Below are 20,264 nucleotides of genomic sequence, written 5' to 3'. Positions count from 1 at the left end.
CCCCCCCCCGCGCCCCCGGCCACCCCGGTTCTAGCTGCCTCATGGATAGAGGCATCTCTTGCGAAAGCAAGAAAGTTCAGCATCAATCAGTGAGTGGTTTTTCCAAACTCTGGGTAGTGAGTATCAAAATCAGTTTAGAGAATGGTGACCAATATTTTTTTTTAATTAAGGGATAGAATAAAATCAGAATACACTGCACATAGAAAGGATAGGTATTGTTTTATGAAACTTAGTTTTAATTTTATATATAAAATTAAATGGATATGTATATTAGGTAAAATTGCATGCTTATGTGTAACACAGATTGGGAGATAAAATGTAATTCTTACTGTGTCTTGGTGAAAAAAGTTTAAAAGCCACTAGCAGAGACTACAATGGTGCTTGAACTTTTGAATAAATCTTACCGCTGAACTTTAAGAATAATACAGTATGCCTTAAAATCATGATCCAGGATATGATTTGTAAACACAAATTCTAGAACAGTATATATAGTATGAGCCCAAAAGAACTTATAAGTATGTGACTATAAATAAATGTGCATTATTTTAAATTATATATTATAACTATAATCTATATCATAGGAGCATGGTCGTACAGGATATACTACATATTTTTTAAAGTGTTTCTTCTCCGATTAGGGGGGATTAGCAGAGAGTATCTTTTACAATTACTTAAAATTTTTGAAAAAGAAAATCCAAAGTGCCTATCACTTCTATAAGTTAGCACTTTCCCTCTCCTCCATCTCCAGACAGTAGGGGCATAAAAACTGAAAAAGAAGGGGTTCCCACCCACCCCCATGAGGAGGGCTCATTTTGGCCAAAATCATGAAGTAAACTGTAACAGCTGTGAGGGCAACGTAACGCCAGTATTTCCAGAACTTGAAACCAATCTCTTCCACAAGGAAATCTCCTTGGATAGCTTATAGGTTCAGCATTCCAGTGTCCTGGGAAACAGTTCCCCAAGGAAGCACCTGGCTCACCTAAGAGAAATCACCTGGCAAGCCCTTTCAGGGACATTTCCCACATGTGGGTTTGAAGAGCCAAGGTTTATTTCACAGAAACCCCTGCTTAATCCCATTAACGTGGCACTAACACCAAATTCACAGGGTCTTGAAACAAAAATGCTAAATACTTAAATAAAAGTCCCTGGGCTTCCCTGGTGGCACAGTGGTTAAGAATCCGCCTGCCAATGCAGGGGACACAGGTTCGAGCCCTTGTCCGGGAAGATCCCACATGCCACAGAGCAACTAAGCCCGTGCGCCACAACTACTGAGCCTGCACTCTACAGCCCGTGAGCCACAACTACTGAAGCCCATGTGCCTAGAGCCCATGCTCCGCAACAAGAGAAGCCACGGCAATGAGAAGCCCGCACACCGCAACGAGGAAGAGTAGCCCGCACTCGCTGGAACTAGAGAAAGCCCACGCACAGCAATGAAGACCCAACACAGCCAAAAATAAATTAGAAAAAAAAAATGTCCCACAGTCTTTGGGTTTTAAATGGAAGAAGCATATTGTGATTCTAAGTAAGCACAAAATACAGACGGTGAATGTGCCCCAAACACCTTTTAACATTGTTGCATACTCACCCACACCAGCCTCCCCATAGCCCAGGTGGGGTGGAATGATCACAGTCCGTTTCTCTCCAACGCACATCTCTCTGAGACCCATATCCATTCCCAACACGACTTGTCCAGATCCCAGAACAATATTATACGTTTTACCTAAGTTCCACCTAAAAATGAAACAGAAGAGTCTCCGGTTAGGCCATGAACCCACTGGTACTTAAGAGTGTCCTCCTGAGAAGAACATATCACTTCTGTGATCTTTCTGCCAAAGATACAGAACCCCTATGGAATCATAAGGAAACATTAGACAAGCCCACATTGAGGGACATTCTGCAAAACAACCAGCCCATAACCTTCAAAAGTGTCAAGGTGAAAATCAAAGGAAGACTAAGGGAGTTCGAGAGTTTGAGAGTTTTGGACATACTGGAATGGATCCTTTTGCTTTAAAAGACCTTATTGGAACATTTGGCAAAACTTAAGTGGGGTCTGAGGATGAAAAGTAATGTATCAACATTAACTTCCTGATTTTAATTGAATTATGTAGGAGAATGTCCACCGTTGTTGGAAATACACACTAAAGTTTTCAGAGGTGAAGAGACATCGTAGTGGCAACCTTCTCACCAATGGTTCGGCGTAGGGGGGAAGTTCTTTGTATTGGTCTTGCAATTTTTCTCTAAGTTTTAGTCAGTGTTGTAGCTAGTCAGAAATTTCCATGAGAATTTAAAAAATATGTAATGTAGTTAAGATCCTGGGATTTGGATTCAGCAAGACCTGAGTTTGAATCCTGGTCAAATTTAATTTGACCCTAGAAAATATAATCTCTCAGTTTTCCTCATCTATAAAATGGAGATAATAACAGCGATTGCACAGGTTTCAAATAGTAAGTAATATGCTTGGCACGGCAGAGAGCAAGCATGAAGAGCTCAATAAATGGATGGCCTTGAGAGTGTGAAGTGCTTGTGCCTGTAACAGCCTATGACTCCAGAAAAATAACTGGGAACTTGGGCCATGTTGTTAATTATCCTTGATGCCCAAGGTCCCAGGGGAATCTAAACAAATAAAAGTTGGCTCAATCACCTCATTCACTACTGAAAGTAAATCTATTTCCAAATTGATGGCATTCCTATCACATCCTAAAGGCAAACAGTGGGAATGTTCTTCAATGGCAAGGAAGAAAAGCCTCCTGGATATCTTGGCGCCCCCTTGATGTCCATCACCAAGTGGTGACAACAGGGAAGGGACTGCCCCTGGCCACCTCCCCTTCTCAGGCTTCCCAGCCTCCCCTGGCTGCAGGGCCGCAGCCTCCTTCCCTCCTCAAGCTGGTTCCCAGGGCCAGGCTGGTTCTCTGGAGCTAGCAAATTAAAACCACGTTTGCATTTGTCCTACCTGGGAGGAAGCAGAAACAAAGCCAATTCTGGCAAAGGATGCCTTGGCCCCAGGCCTGCGGGAGGGCAGGCAGGTTCTCTGTCCTGCCCCCCACACAATCCCTCCTTTGTCAGCAGCACAGAGGCGCCCTCACACTGCCTCTCTCCAGGGACCGTGGGGAACTTCCCGTGGGACTACTGGGTTTCAAAGTCTTACAGAATATTTGAGAACTCATTTAGTTATCAAATAACAAATGTTTACTCTTCTCTGAGGCCAGTTTCAACATACATTAAAAAAAAATGCTCCAAGGGCTTCCCTGGTGGCACAGTGGTTAAGAATCCGCCTGCCAATGCAAGGGACATGGGTTCGAGCCCTGGTCCAGGAAGATCCCGCATGCCGCAGAGCAACTAAGCCTGTGCGCCACAACTACTGAGCCCATGCGCTGCGAGCCCGTGCGTGCTCCACAAGAGAACCCCACAATGAGAAGCCCGTGCACCGCAGTGAAGAGTAGCCCCCATTCACCGCAACTAGAGGAAGCCCGCGCGCAGCAACGAAGACCCAACACAGCCAAAAATAAATAAATAAATTTTTAAAAAAATCCTCCAAGCAAGCAATTTGTTTTCATGTATCATCTCTGAAAACCCTGCTAATTCTTTTTCCTCAAGTCATTTTATTTTTATTTTGCAGTTTTTTTCTCAGACATTCTCCTCATTCCTTCTGTGCATTCCCGGCTTCCCATTCATTGCAAGCTTCCTGCTTCCTGCCTGCAGGCTGCCCCCTCTGGCTCTCCACCCACATTCCCCTCTAACCTCTCCATCATGGATTCTCCTAGCGCTGATGAACGAGCAACCACAGCAGCACCTGCCTCCTTGTTTACAGAGCCCATGTGGGCTTGGGGTGGGGCCAGATCCCCTCTTCCAGAAGGAGCTCCTCTCCCACACCCTGGTAAGCAGTCTCCTGCCACACTTCCCATTATCCCATTATTCTGAAGCTTCCACCCAGCGGAGACCAGCAGGGACGCCCAGACACTGCTCTTCCATGTCAATTTACACGTGACACAAATGACTCAAGTGGTTCAGAATGGAGTTTCTGAGAAGAGGAAGGAGCATCACGTGGCTCCCGGATGCTCTGTAACAATATTGTACATCCGCCAAAAACACATTAGAAGCAGGAAGACTGATTCTCCCACCCCACGTGAGAAGCGTATCCTGAACCCACCAGAGAAGAAATTCCTTTGTTCATTTCCCACCCCCACTTCCCTTTCCAAGGCCATAGGAGCACCAGACAAGAATATGAACGTTGGCCAGAGCAATGACAGCTAGCCATCGGCCTTAAAGACTGTTCTAACCTAGTTTTCCCATGCATAAGCTCACTTGATCCCAAAACAACTACAAGCCATCTTCTTCCTCACTGTCTAATCATCAGTGCAAAGAGGTTTGTTGTAAGCCAGGTCCCTGTAAATCTGGGCCCCAGAACCTAGAACATATTTCCTTGATTCTATAACGCATATTTTATTTTTTTTAATATCTCTTGATTTGGGATACATCTTACAATTGACGTCATCTCATTATTTTTTGGCAGTGTTCTTACTTTCTTGAGACACATAAAATGATACTTCTAACAACCAGCACATTTTAGATCTCATGAAATACGTTAACTGCCTGAGGATACCGGATCGCACAGCACCAGAGAGAATGCTCTGAGGAGTATGTCCCTCAGGCTCTCCACGCTGGCTCTCCCCAGCCACACTCTGTCACCTGAAGCTAGAAGGCAGAGGTACGCGTGAGAGGGAAAGAAGACCCTCCCCATCTAGAATAAATGCAGTAGCACACATTTATATGAAGCCCTTCTTTCTCCTCAAGACTAAACTTGGGAATCTAAGTCAGGCTCAATACAAAAATGGGTGTACTTATATGGAGACATAAAGAAAGACAGGGCTTCCCTGCATGGCACCATGGTTAAGAATCCACCTGCCAATGCCGGGGACACGGGTTCGAGCCCTGGTCAGGGGAGATCCCACATGCCGCAGAGCAACTAAGCTCATGCACCACAGCTACTGAGCCTGTGCTCTAGAGCCCACGAACCACAACTACTGAGCCCGTGTACCACAACTACTGAAGCCCACATGCCTAGAGCCTGTCCTCCACGACAAGAGAAGCCACCACAATGAGAAGCTCATGCACCGCAACAAAGATTAGCCCCTGCTTGCTGCAACTAGAGAAAACCCACACGCAGCAACGAAGATCCAATGTAGCCAAAAATAAACAAATAAAATAAACAGGGACTTCCCTGTTAGCACAGTGGTTAAGAATCTGCCTGCCAATGCAGGGGACACGTGTTTGAGCCCTGGTCCGGGAAGATCCCACATGCCACGGAGCAAATAAGCCCGTGCGCCACAACTACTGAAGCCCGTGTGCCACAACTGATGAGCCTGCACTCTAGAGCCCATAAGCCACAACTACTGAGCCCGTGTGCCACAACTACTGAAGCCCGCACACCTAGAGCCTGTGCTCTGCAACGAGAAGCCACCACAATAAGCCAGCACACCGCAACAAAGAGTAGCCCCCGCTCACCACAACTAGAGAAAGCCTGTGCACAGCAACGAAGACCCAATGCAGCCTAAAGTAAATAAAATTTTAAAAAAAGAAAGGCCAAAAATGTTTCTTTCCCAAAGAAGAGAATATTGTATTAACTTATAGATACCTCTGAAGATTCAGATACATAAGAAGGAAGGCTCCTTTTATCTGTATGATACTAGTATACACTGTTGATGGTGTAAGGAATAATATGAATAAACATGTTGGGTGTCTAAGGTTTTCAGACCAGCAAGAGTGATAGAAACAAAAATAACTAAAAGGCAGGTAATACATATAACATTATGAGACTATGCGACTACAGAAATGGGAGCAGTTGATTCTTCCTAGGAATTAAGCAAAGATTTTGAGAAAAGGGAATACATTTAAGCCAAGGCAGAAGCTGGCCAGAAGGAAGGGTGTAAGCAGTGCACATCCTGCACCACTGCACACGGCACCCCTGGGAGGCACAAGACGGGCCTCAACAGAAGATGCTGGCAAGGCAGAACAGAGCTGACAAGAGAGCCTGATGTGCCAGACTCTGGAGTTTAGATTTTATCTGTGGGTTAATTTTTAAAGACAGCAGGATAAGATGAGATCTGCTTTTCAGAAAGACAGTTTCACGGGTGCAGGATGAAACCATTCATAGGGAACTCTTGGAACAATGCACCGGAGTAGCGATGTACACTTGAGATACTCAGTGCAAAGGGCGTGAAGATAAAAGCTCTCAACCAGTATCTGTTGAAAAGAAAAGGAGGATTGTTGGAACACTGACTGTTATCTGCCAGGCTCACACCCCACCGATCCCTGGCAGCCCTTACGTGGAATCCAGCAGGGTCCCATCCAGAAGCGAGGCGTTGTAGTGATACTTGAGGTAATCCCCCTTCTTACTCAGCACTGAACAGTCGGGGGGCTTATAGTGGGAGGTGATGCTGATGGAGTCTGAAGGGTTGTGAAAGTCAATCACATGGATGTCAAACACCAGCACGGCCGAGCCGGGGATGTTCCCTAAAGGACAGACAAAGGCAATTAGAGGGAACCCTCCAAGCAGCAGCGCACGTGCCTCCCCAGTATCACCAGGTATTCCTCACAGACCTCCAGTGAGGAACACGGGGACCCAGCTGTGAAATCTTAGGCAATGCTGGAAGAGTGAAGCTGGAAGGGCCATTAGAAGTAGCCTAACCCAATTTATAGATGGGGAAACTGAGGCACAGATTTGTCCAGGGTCCACAGTCAGGAGCACACTTTGGACTAAAATTCAAGACACGGTACTACTGCCCCATGGAATGGTTCAACCTGAAAGATTTATGGCTAAGTTCATCACAGATGAGAAAACTAAAGCTCAACCAAATTAAGGCTTGCCCCGCTCCTGCTAGAAGAGGTGAGATGAGAAAATCAGCTGTAGAATGAAAATCACTTTAGTGCCCTACCACTGCCTAAGAGAAGCAAAACCAACAGAAACTTCACAGGGGAAATCACCTAGCCAAACTTGGCCCATATATGCCCCTTAAGATATACTACACGTAACAACTCACAAAGTGCTTTACAACACATCCTGTTTGTTCTACACAAAATTATTACTCTTTTCCATTTTTGAAAACATTATCTCACATCTGAATAATGTTTTACAGTTTACATTAAATCCCTGCAGGAACCCTCTCTCATTAAATCCCTGCAGGAACCCTGTTGGGTAAATATTACCATAAATGCAGGAGTAGCAGGTCATCCATTCATTTAATGACAGCTTCTCAAGAGGGTATCAGTTGTTAACCACACCCCCAGATCATTTCAGATAAGTTTACATGTAAAAAATTTGTAAACAGTGTTACTTAGAATCAAGGAGGTATAATATTTTCATTAGCATTTTACAGACAAGAAAACCAACTCAGATATAACTTGTTCAAGAAAACAACACAGCTATAGTCAGAATTCAGTAACCCAATGTGAACATCAACAGCCCCTCCCCAACCCCATCCTCCAGATCACACCACCCCCACCCCACCATGTGCTCATCTGTTTCCCGGCTGCTGTCTCTCTAACACACACTTAATGGGTAGGTGCTTGTTAGGTACCAGGCACTCTTCTAAGTGCTTTAGGTGTATTAGTTTATTTAATTCTCATTATAATCCTATATTCCCAACCTACAGATGAGGAAACTGAGGCACAGATTTTGATGGCTGCCCAAAGTTACCAAGGTAGTAATTAGAGAAGCTTGGGCTTTTACAGCAGCACACAGGTGCCTCATACTCACTAGTGATGGAGAGTTGCTGAAGTGAGTGGTTAACAGGGTCCAGGATCTTTCCCAGAGGAACCAGGTATTGCAAACTGCCATAGGAGGGTGGCTGGAACCAGGGCCAAGGGCAGCTCTTTGTGGGAAACAGCACACACTAATGGGGGGCAGTGGCTGTGGAGCCAGACAAGTGGTTTCTCAATCTTGGTTGCTCATTAAAACGAACTTGGAACGAACCTTGAAAACATTATGCTCAGTGAAAGAAACCAGACACAGAAAGACAAATATTGTATGCTTTCACTTATATGAGGCACCTGGAATAGGCAAATTCATAGAGACAGAAAGTAGAACGGTGGTTACCAAGGGCTGGAGGGGGAGAGGTTAATGGGGAGTTTGTGTTGGGGATGATGGAAAAGTTCTGGGTATAGACAGCGGTGATAGTTACACAACATTGTGAATATATTCAACGGCACTGAACTGTAAACTTAAAAAGTGTTAAAATGGTAAATATGTGCATTTTACCACAATAAAAAAATAATATAATTCACCACATTTACAGAATAAAAGAAAAAATCATGATCATCTGAAAAAAACATCACCTGGGCCCCACTCTGAGATTCAGATGTAGCTCGCCTATTGCAGTGATCTTGGCCTTGGGCGCCATCAGGATGTCCTGGAGAACTTGGTGAAAACGCAAAGGGCCAGGCCCTTTCCCATGCAGCACCTCTGTTTCTGTGATCTTTAAGCTCTCCAGGTGATTCTTGCCTGTGATATGCCACAACATTGCAGAACGGCTGGACTACAGTGGCACCAGGCATTGGTTTTCCAGGAGTTTCTAAGGGGCAGCCAAGGTTTAGGAGCGCTGTGCTAAATGGTCTGTAAGTGAGCAGCTGAGGATATTTAGGAACCCCACCTCTCATCTCCATGAGGAGGACCAAGGTGCAGGCCATGGTTGTGATGAAGGGGATTGGTGGAAAAGAAAGCTGCATCTTGAGCAGCTCCAATAACCTCTCTGAAAAAAACGTGTGGACGAAGCCCAGAAAGGGACAAGAAACTGATGGCCTTGGGCTCGTACAAACTTAACCTCCCCTTGCCAACTATATGGTTGGACCATTCAAGAGGGCTGTTTTCTTGCTCTCTGTACAGCCCCTGCTCAATCAGTCCCTGCTTCACTCACATGACTATCCAATTCTCTTAATCATAGCGCTTAATCAGTAACTGCCTACATGCTTGCCCCCTGCCCCAGGTGCTGGTTTCCCTGGTAACTGATGAGCCAAGCTGACATCAGTTCCCCCTTTAAATGGTGGCCCCTTCTCCCCCGCAAGTAGCGAAGATTCCTGCCATGTTCTGCCTGCCCTCTGCCGTTCACGATGGGGTGTTACTCCAGGATCTTTTGCTGCAGACTTGTAAGATCCCTTATCCAATAACTGGTTGATGTCTCTGTTGCTGTCTCTGGGCTCTTTCTTCAGCTTCGAGGCTGGGCAACTACAAGGCTTGCAGCCCAGCACCAACTAAGTGAATGTTGCTTGCCACCTGGATCTACAAGAATTCAGTCATTAGCCACTGCAGTCACTGACCTACAGCACACCTTGGAAAACATTCAGGGGGTAGATCAGGGATAAAGTACCTGTGCTCTGGGAAAACTGGCAGAACAGGCCTCCAGGTAGTTAGAGGTTTTCAGGAGAAAACTTTATGAACCCAGACTCTTGCATCTTCCTACACTTAGAAAAGCACTAAAGTCAGTAACTAAGATACCTATTCCCCGTGACTAGCAGTTACCTTCTACCAAGATGTGTGCTTTAGGGCTTCCCTGGTGGCACAGTGGTTAAGAATCTGCCTGCCAATACAGGCAACACGGGTTCGAGCCCTGGCCCTGGAAGATCCCACATGCCGTGGAGCAGCTAAGCCCATGCAACACAACTACTGAGCCTGTGCTCCAGAGCCCGCAAGCCACAACTACTGAGCCTATGTGCCGCAACTACTGAAGCCTGTGTGCCTAGAGCCTGTGCTCCACAACAAGAGAAGCCACCACAATGAGAAGCCTACACACTGCAAGGAAGAGTAGTCCCCACTCACCACAACTAGAGAAAGCCCACGCACAGCAACGAAGCCCAACACAGCCAAAAATAATAACAAATAAATTAATTAATTTAAAAAAAAGATGTGTGCTTTATTGCACATATCCTTCCTCCAAATTCACATATATACTAGCCATCCCCCTTACCTCTTTGGAGCAGTTCCTCAGAGCAATCTGAGAGGCTATCTCCCAGGCTACAGTCCTCAGTAACCCCAAATAAAACTATAAAACTGAACTCACAGCTCTTACATTGTTGTTGTTTTTAATTGACACCCTCAAAGGTACATTCATGTGCAGGACTATCTTAGGGCACCAGGACTACCCACACCCCTGTGCTCTGATATCAGTTTGCCCAGCACTTTCCTGATAAGTAACCCAGCTTCTCAGGCCCCCAGGATCCCAGGTCCAAGTATTCTGATCAGTGGAGAGGTCAATCACACCCTGTCAAGTAAGTATTCAATGTCCGGTTCTATGTCAGCTCCTAGGAAGTTAGCATGAGTCAGTCTACCAGGTGTCTGATTAAGGCACAAACGCACATCTACTGAGGCATCAATAAGAACGTAAGCTCTATGTGGGCTGGGAGTTTGTCTTTTTCTCTGCTGAATCCCCAACACCTTAGGGCAGTGCCTGGTCATGAAGGCACTCAATAAAAAAAATTTTTTAATAAATTTTATTTTTATTTATTTATTATTTTTGGCTGTGTTGGGTCTTCATTGCTGTGCGTGGGCTTTCTCTAGTTGCAGAGAGCGGGGGCTACTCTTCGTTGCAGTGTGCGGGCTTCTCATTGCGGTGGCTTCTCTTGTTGCAGAGCACGGGCTCTAGGCGCACGGGCTTCAGTAGTTGTGGCTCACGGGCTCTAGAGCACAGGCTCAGTAGTTGTGGCTCACGGGCTTAGTTGCTCCGCAGCATGCGGGACCTTCCCGAACCAGGGCTCGAACCCGTGTCCCCTGCATCGGCAGGCGGATTCTTAACCACTGCGCCACCAGGGAAGCCTGGCACTCACTAAATCTTTGATGGACAGATAGATGGGGTTGCTGGGCCTACAAAAAAACCCAGACTAGACCTCGAGCCATAAGATCTCACCTGCTCCAGGCAGCCAGCACCCCTTCCACCCTCATTCCCTCTATCTGGCTCTGCCTTCTCCAAAGAATATACAGTGTAAAAATAACTGCTGACCAGTGTAGGGGAGTAAAATTGCCACCCCAAAAATGTCTCTTCGACATGTGGATTATTTCAAGTTGAAAATCAACAAGACGCAAAAGACTCAAAAAAAAAAGAAAAAAAGAAAACCTTTCTTTTTACCTCCTTAACTGCCTAAAGAATGTAGATAGAAGACCTGTTGGGGAATGGGGGGAGCTATCACCATACATAACTACTGTATGAACTAGGAAGGAACCTAGCAAAATCTGTTAGTTAAAATTTCTCTTGGTGTCCCAATGTCTGTGTGGCCCAGTAAACATTTGCTTTTCCATCTCCAGGTCCGAAACCAGTACCCCCAACATCCTCTTCTGTCTTTAGCTAATGGTGGTGTTTAAGGTGAGGGCTTCAGACATTCTGGTGAGTTAGTCAGTTTCCCTAGGTCTCTCCCATATATACATGTCATTAAACTTTGTTTGATTTTTCTCCTGTTAATCTGTCTCATATCAATTTATTTCTTAGACCAGCCAGAAGAACTTAGAAGGGTAGAGGAAACTACCTCCTCCCCAACACCAGCAAACAGGTGAAAATAATCCAACATTTCATTAGGCCCCCAACACCAGCCTCCTCTCTGAATAAACCCTTAACCAATGCAGAAAAGTATTCATCAATTTTTCCCACTAGATAAGCTGCCTCAAAAAGAGACACAGGGCTTCCCTGGTGGCGCAGTGGTTGAGAGTCCACCTGCCGATGCAGGGGACACGGGTTCGTGCCCCGGCCTGGGAAGATCCCACATGCCGCGGAGCGGCTGGGCCCGTGAGCCATGGCTGCTGAGCCTACGCGTCCGGAGCCTGTGCTCCGCAACGGGAGAGGCCGCAACAGTGAGAGGCCCGCGTACTGCAAAAAAAAAAAAAAAAAAAAAAAAAAGAAGAGACACAGATGACAAAAAATAAAGCAGCCGGCCAACTGGGCCAGAAGGAAACACGGCGGCTCTTGGCAGTGTGGGTTTCCTCTGAGAGCTCTGGGATTCTCGTTGGAGTTCTGAGTTCTTCATATATGGGTATCAACAAGTCACAGCATAATGGAAACTCATTCTTCCCCTCTGCCTATGACACAGGCAGCAAGAACCCTGGGTGTAATTCAACTCCATCACTGATTAGCTATTGTGGCCTCTAGCAAATGACTCAACCTCTCTGGGCCTCCTTATCTTAACAGAGAACTGTTTTGAGGTTTGAATGAGCTCGTACATGAGAAGTCCTTCACAGTGTGGGTAAAAGATTAGCTTTCTTCACTTTCGAAAAAGAGTGCTTAGAAGGTCATGTGGAAGTTGGGGAACAGAAAACTGAGGAAGTGATGCTGCCACAACCCTGCAGCAGAATCCATTCTCCACTTCAGGGCTGCAAACATCCAAACGCTCTAAATTCAGGGCTGTCCCTGTGGAACAAAGCAGACAGCAGAAAGGGCCAGAGCCTTTACAGAAGGCCTACCCCCTCCCCTCCACCAACCCTGCAAGAGAAAATGGCTGCAACAAAATGAAATGCTGATGAGTCGGAAAGTCCAGCATTTCTTCCTTCCACAAATATTTACTGAAGGCTTACCATGTGCCTGGCCCTGTGGTATGTGGTGAGAAAGCCACAGGCTTCCTCTGTGTCCTGACACCCTTCTAAGGTCAGTCCCTCAGTGATTAGCATTAGGTCCTGGGCAAACCCCACAAGGAGGCCAAGGGCACTCGCTAATCAATAGGACAGAAACAGACCCTGTGCAAGAGCAGCTGGGCGTTACTTGCCAGGGTGCCCCTCCCCCCACCATGGGAACAAATGATTCAGGATGAAGTGGCCTCATCCCCAGAAAATTTATGAGACTTCAAATGTTTCCCAGAGCCTTACATAATTCTTTGCAAAACTGTCTCATACTTGTGAGAAAGCCAAAAGGAGAAATAATTGAAGCAAATGTTTTCCATCAGTATATTCTTTTCAGGGAAAGGAAGAATTAGTCCTGAGGGCAAAATGAAACATGAATCCGCGGAAAGTATTTGTCTATTCCTGCATGTATTTGGCTAGAAGTAGAAATTTACATAATACAAAACAACAGAGCATCAAGACACCAGACAAACAGAACATGAAGCAAGGTTTGTTGAAGGATCTTAAGACCTTAAGCTGTGATTTGTTGTGGCTTTATAAATCAGAAATTTAAGTCAGGAAAAAATAATGTTTCTCCATGGTACAGCCTAGTTCCAACCAACCTGATGATTCTTAGATCCTCCAAACAAATCCTACTGGGAAAATTCTGAAATCCACTGTAGCAGTAGAAGTCAGAAGCAGGTTAACGAAATGAATGTGTACAGCCAGCCAGGCCAGCCAGAATCTCATCAGCAAAAAGAACACAAAAGCAAAATAAATACTGTATCAACTCTTCCAAAGTAAGCTAGCAAAAAATGGTATCTGAGAAAAATAAATAAATAAAGGAAATATGGTTTGGAATACTATGCAACCATTAAAATTCTATGCAACCTGTTGGCATAAAACATTGTTCACAACAAATTACGTAAAGAGAAAAATTACAAACTAATATATATAGATGATCCCACTTTTGTCAGTATTTATTGACAAAAAAATACTGTAGTACTTTTTGTCAATAGTGTAGATGGATATGTGTTTATTTCCTTTTATCTACATAGATTCACATATACTCAAAAGTATAGAAAGATAGTCACTTCACGGTTATATGAGTTTCCTATTACTGCTGTAACAAATTACCGCAAGCTTGGTGGCTTAAAACAACATAAATTTATTCTCATAACTCTGGACTCAAAGTCTAAATTCAAGGTATTGGCAGGGATGTGTTCCTTTTAGAGGTTTCAGGAGAATCTGTTTCCTTGCTTTTTCCAGCTTCTCAAGGCCACCCTCCTTCCTTGACTTGTGGCCCTTTCCTCCATCCTCTAAGTCAGCAGTGTAGCATTTTCTCCTCTCTCTTGTCTCCTGCTTCCCTCTTGCAAAGATCCTTGTAAGTACATCAAGGCCACCTGGATAATCCAGGATAATCTCCTCATCTCAAGACCATTACCTTAATCACATCTGCAAAGTCTCTGGGGATTAGGACATGGACATCTTTTGGGGCCGATATTCCACCTACCAGATTAACAATGGTTATTCCTGGGTGGTGAGATTATGGGAGATTTTTGTTGTTGTTGATCTCTATTTTCTTTTTCTAAAGTCAACATATATTATTTGTGTAACTTTTAAAAAGAAGTTTGCTGTTTGGGTGGCAAATATTCTAAAACTGGATTAAGGTGATAGTTGCACAACTCACAACATTTATTAAAAGTCATTGAATTGGGGCTTCCCTGGTGGCGCAGTGGTTGAGAGTCCGCCTGCCGATGCAGGGGACACGGGTTCGTGCCCCGGTCTGGGAAGATCCCACATGCCGCGGAGCGGCTGGGCCCGTGAGCCATGGCTGCTGAGCCTGCGCGTCCGGAGCCTGTGCTCCGCAACGGGAGAGGCCACAGCAGTGAGAGGCCCGTGTACCGCAAAAAAAAAAAAAAAAAAAAAAAGTCATTGAATTGTACACTTAAATTGGGTGAATTTTATGGTACGTAAATAATACCTCAATAAAGTTGTTAAAAACAAAAACCAAAATCTAATGCACAGTATAGTGAATATAGACAACAATATTGTCTTATAATCATCAAACTTGCTAATTATCAATTATTCCAACCATCAAAAAGAAATGATAATTATGCACCATGATAGAGGTGCTAATTATCACCACAATGGCAATCACATTACAATATATAAATGTATCAAAATAACATGTACACCTTAAATGTACACAGTGTTACATGTCAAATATATTTCAATAAAAACGAAAAACAAAAAAAGGGGGGTTGCAATTTACTTTCAAATGGCTCAACAAAGAAAAAAGGTACTGTAGTTATATATATAAAGCAAATATAGCAAGGTGTTGACGATTGGTGAATCTAAGTGGAGTTCACTGTACAGTTCTTTCAACTTTGGTGTAGGTTTTAAATTTTCCAAAAGAAAAAGGAAAACGGGCAGGGGGAACAAGGAGTCATGACAGAGCATCTCTAGAAACTAGAGTTATTTGAGTATTCAAGTCTGAAGCTAGACTTTAGCTTCTATGCTTTGCCAGAGGCCCTGGTTCCAAGCAGCGTGGAAGCATCAGTTAGTGCCTCTCAGTTTAACCTTAGAAGGCAGCCAGCGCTCACCTCTTCCTTCCTCACCATACCCCAGGTGAGGGGGGACCACGATCCTCCGCTTCTCTCCAATGCAAACGCCGAGTAAACCTTCATCCATCCCAGCAATCACGTAGCCCTGCCCAATGTACGTGTCAAAGGTGCGGTTCCGCGAGTAGCTGGGAAAGAGGAAAAGAGCTTGGTCACGAGGGATATCGCAGCAGCAGTGTAGTTGGTACCATGAGGCAACAGAGCGCAGGGGCCCCCAGACCCTGGAATAGGGTGAACCCTAGAATCTGAGTACAAGCCAGGAAACACGCTCCCCTGAAATGATGAACAAGGATCCACACACTGCGTGGGAGCTGCCGCCTGCACAAACGCTCCCAGAAACGAGCCCTCTAGCCCTCTGGTTTGGTCAGGTTATGCATGGGATGGAGGTTACAAGAAGCAATCATGCAGAAATGTAGCTATAATGTAAATCGGACTGTACGCTTGTTGACCATGTCAGGTTAATGAAAAAAGCATCAAAGGGGCCCTTGTCAGAAACTAAGAATTTCTCTGTTATCTCTTTCCTTCCTTCTTTCTGCTTCATCTCCCTCTTCAGCCTGTCTTCTTTCCCTCTTGAATATTCCCCATAACCACAGTATGAATCATATTATATTTTACATTATTGTTGTATTTATTAAATTTTTCTTGCTCCCATTTTTTTTTTGGCGGTACGCGGGCGTCTCACTGTTGTGGCCTCTCCCATTGCGGAGCACAGGCTCCGGACGCGCAGGCTCAGCGGCCATGGCTCACGGGCCCAGCCTCTCCGCGGCATGTGGGATCTTCCCGGACCGGGGCACAAACCCGTGTCCCCTGCATCGGCAGGCGGACTCTCAACCACTGCGCCACCAGGGAAGCCCTCTCTGTTATCTCTTGTAAAGAAACAACTTAGAAGTTCTAGAGTCTTCTCTTACTCTAACATAAAGTTTCAAATGAAAGCCCAAAAAGGAAAAAGAAAAGAAAGAAAGAAACTAAGAATTTCTCTAAAGAGGAGAGTATCTGTATATGTGGGACATGAATATTCAGATTGCCAGAAAAGTAGCATATATACTGAGAGCAATTTAACTCTACAGTGAACTCGCCCTACTGCAATCCATGCTCACCAAGCTACCTCCCGGTAAGTACCTGAATTTCCCAAGTGCCTCTGGTAGGAGCCCCAAGCATTCCACTCAGTGGAGAGATCCAGCCTCTGTATTAATTGCCAATTGAGTCTGATTACTATGAGTTTGGAGAAAACAAAGCCTGATGATTCCAGAATAAAATAATAAAACTTCATTTGCCACTTCAGGTACTGAACTCTGAACCACAGTGATCTGTACCCATTACCCACTCCCAGCTGGAGCAGATATGGCAAAAAGCTTGTCCTGAAAGAGCCAGTCAGTTCCACTGTCACCTCATCACACAGCCCAAGGATGACTGTGTCAGAGAAGATGGTCAGCAGTGGAACCAGGGAGGTAAAAAGGCAGAGTTTTGAGAGGCTCTTCCTCCTCAACACCCCTCAGGGACCACAAAGCCAAGGGGCGCGAAGAAATGATAGTAACAAATGATTCTCCTCACCCAGGAAGCAGATTTTCTACATAATTATCTGTATTTCATTGTATATGTATGGAAGACCTATGAAGTGCATAACTCTGGTTCCCTGTGAAGAGGGGAACTGGGTGATTGAGGGACAAGGATAGGGGAAAAATTCTTCATTGTATATTCTTTTATACTTTGAGGATTTTGAACCATATCAATGTATCACAGTAGGAAAAAATGATGTTGAAAAAGAAAAAGAATATTCTGTATCATACAAATTAAAAAGTTACAATAGCTAAAGGTATGATTGTGGCCCAGAAATAGCTAGATCATTGGAAAAGGATAAAAATTCTAGACCAAGACCCAAAAGTGTATACAAGAATTTGGTATATGATCAATGTCAGATTTTAAATGAGTGAGGAAAATACAGTTATTCAATAAAGGGTGTTGGAAAAACTGGCTAACCATCTGGAAAAAAAATTTAGATCCTTACTGTCATACTGAACACCACAATAAATTCCAGATGGACTTAAGATTGAAACATGAAAGCATTTATAAACCTGGAGACAGCCTGCAGAAGCTTTTTAATATTTACTTCGAGTGGTGAAAATGGAAGGGGTTGATGTGAAATTATTACATTTTATTCAATATCTTTGCATTGTTTCACTTATACACCAAGCACATAATACTCTTTAAAATAAAAATTCTAATAGAGAATACTTTAAAGGATAAAAAAATAAAGCCATTAGAAGAGCAGGAGGAAAATACAGGTGAATATTTATATACTCTAGGGGAAAAAAAACAAGTCCAGGGGTGGGGAGAGACTTTTTAGCAAGTTACTCAAGACAGAATATATAAGAATTTACGTAAGAATAAAGAAAGCCGTAAAGGAGAAATGGAATGTATTTAACAACATAAAAGGTTTATATTTAAACAGATCAAAAATCACAACAACTGAAATTAAAATGCAAATAAACAGGCAATATGATTTCAACAATATGCAACCATAAAAGTGTTAATATCTTTAATGTACAGAGATTTTAAATTAATAAGAAAAGGACAAATACCAATATCCTCAATATAAAAACAGGCAATGGGGCTTCCCTGGTGGCGCAGTGCTTGAGGGTCCGCCTGCCGATGCAGGAGACGCGGGTTCGTGCCCCGTTTCGGGAGGATCCCACATGCCGCGGAGCGGCTGGGCCCGTGAGCCATGGCCGCTGAGCCTGCGCGTCCGGAGCCTGTGCTCCGCAAATGGGAGAGGCCACAACAGTGAGAGGCCCGCATAACGCAAGGAAAAAAAAAAAAAAAAAAAACAGGCAAATACACAAACAGGTAAATCACAAAAGAAAATATCCAAATAGTCAATAAACATTTGAAAGAATTTCAACCTTAATAGCAATCAAAGAAATTGACATTACAATTATAAAGTTCTATTTTTCTCCTATAAATTGGCAAAGATTATTTTTAAATAATACCCAATGTTGCTGATTTGCAGGAAATGGGGTACTCTTAGTGATGTAAAATCTTCCTTGAGGACAACTTGGTACTTATATCAAAAGCTGTAAAAATACACATAACCTTAGACCTAGAGATTCTTCTAGAAATTCATCCTAAGAAAACAATCATATTATTTAAGATTTAGCTACAAAAATAATTATTGCAGTCCCATTTAGAACATCAAAAGACAGAAAATAATAGGGATTGATTACTAAATTAAGGCAAATCTATATAATGGAATATTACTTAGCTCTTAGGATGGATTAGACCCCAGTGTACTAAAATGGAAATCTGTTTGAAACCTAAGAAAACTGTGGTTCCATTAATATGGAAAGAAATCTGGTATCCACTAGAAAAATGGCTTTTCAACTAAAAATACAATTCCAGGGAATAAAAGACAGAGCCAAGCTCATACGTGACAAGTAATCACACGCATACACTCTCTCAATTTTTTTTAATAGAAAAAATAAAAACAACTCAAATGTCATCAGTGGGGAATGGCTAGATAAATATGGTATATTCACTCAATGACACACTACACAGACATAAAAAATGATTTCTCTCTACGCATTAATATGAAAAAATTCCAAGGTGAAAAAAAGCAAGGAGCAGGGGCTTCACTGGTGGTGCAATGGTTAAGAATCCGCCTGCCAACGCAGGGGACACGGGTTCGAGCCCTGGTCCGGGAGGATCCCACATGCTGCAGAGCAACTAAGCCCATGCACCACAACTACTGAGCCTGCACTCTAGAGCCCGCGAGCCACACTACTGAACCCGCATGCCACATCTACTGAAGCCCACGCACCTAGAGCCTGTGCTCCACAACAAGAGAAGCCACCGCAATGAGAAGCCTGCGTGCCGCAACGAAGAGTAGCCCCTGCTCGCCGCAACTAGAGAAAAGCCCGTGCGCAGCAACGAAGACCCAAGGCAGCCAAAAATAAATTAATTAATTAAAAAAAAAAGCAAGGAGCAGAATACTGTATATAGTACATAGCATTATGTCATCTGTATATGTATATAATAATGTTCTATATATATGTATATAGTATTCTATATGCTATATACTATAAAGCGGAGAAAATAATATAACAATTGTATTTGCTTATATCTGCTTTAGGAAAAAAATCCACACATTTGAAGAATAAAAAAAGAAACTTATTAATAACAGTGGTTAACTCTAAGTGGCTTGGGGGGAGGGGGATGTGAGGTTGGCAGGGATGGTTGGTACAACATAACTTAACACATATTTTGTTTTAATTTTGAACCATGAGACTGTTGCCTTTTTCCAAAAACTTAAATGAAAAATTTAAAAGAAGGGATCCGCGGAGTAGTAAGAATGAATTATGCAAATAAAACTATACCATATAAAAATTCTGTAATGTTTCTGGGTGACTAATTAAACGAGAAGTCTCTTACCTCAGAGAAACAGGTAGATTGCTGTCACTACTTGCTTGCTCTATAGGAAGCTAAAGGAATCCAAACAACACATGCCACCTGAATGAGCAACACATACCAAACACCTGTTGCCTGCTCACAACTGTAGGCTAAGCCTGATAAACAAAACAAAGCTTTGAATAACAACAGGCTCGGTAATCGGCCTCTGCCCAGCATCCAAACAGTCCCTGCAGCAGATAAGCCATTAAAGTGCTTCTGCCTACCTTCTCTCTTTAATCCAACCATCTCTTTGAGAAAGGTGCTAACAACAGCGAAAAAACTGAAGCTCAGGGAGGTCAAATGCTATCCAAAGTCACACACCTAGGGCACCACACACAGGGACTGGAATCCAGGTCTCCCAGCACCAAGTCTGTTCTCTTCACATCCTACCGCCTGGACCTGTCTTCTGCTCACTTCTCACCTTGTACCCCAGAGTTGGGTTTATACTTGGGTAGCCGAGCACAGTCTAGACGGATTGTGGGAGTCCAGGGTGAGCCTCTCCTGCTTTCCTGCAGACCCATCTCCCACAGGCCCCAAGGAGACTATTCTAACAACCTCTGAAGGAATTCAGTATCAGAAAATAGAAACCTATACTGGAGATGAAAATACTAACTCAAAATCACACTGACAAG

General features: G+C 43.9%; 1 protein-coding gene across 2 annotated transcripts in view; it reads right to left on the bottom strand.

Annotated features, from left to right (window-relative positions):
* The window catches only part of FKBP9 (FKBP prolyl isomerase 9), a 50,774-nt gene that overhangs the window by 3,448 nt on the left and 27,062 nt on the right, over positions 1–20,264 (bottom strand). For both annotated transcript variants that reach the window (XM_007447401.1, XM_007447402.1), the window contains exons 7-9: positions 15,172–15,317; positions 6,324–6,510; positions 1,586–1,731 (exon numbers count right to left, since the gene is read on the bottom strand). In XM_007447401.1, coding sequence (XP_007447463.1) covers positions 1,586–1,731; positions 6,324–6,510; positions 15,172–15,317 — 479 coding nt within the window. The remainder of the gene's footprint in view (positions 1–1,585; positions 1,732–6,323; positions 6,511–15,171; positions 15,318–20,264) is intronic.

This window comes from Lipotes vexillifer, unplaced genomic scaffold, assembly GCF_000442215.2.
Source record: "Lipotes vexillifer unplaced genomic scaffold, Lipotes_vexillifer_v1.1 scaffold1079, whole genome shotgun sequence".
In the NCBI taxonomy this organism is placed as follows: Eukaryota; Metazoa; Chordata; class Mammalia; order Artiodactyla; family Lipotidae; genus Lipotes; species Lipotes vexillifer.
This window is presented reverse-complemented; position numbering and strand designations above follow the sequence as displayed.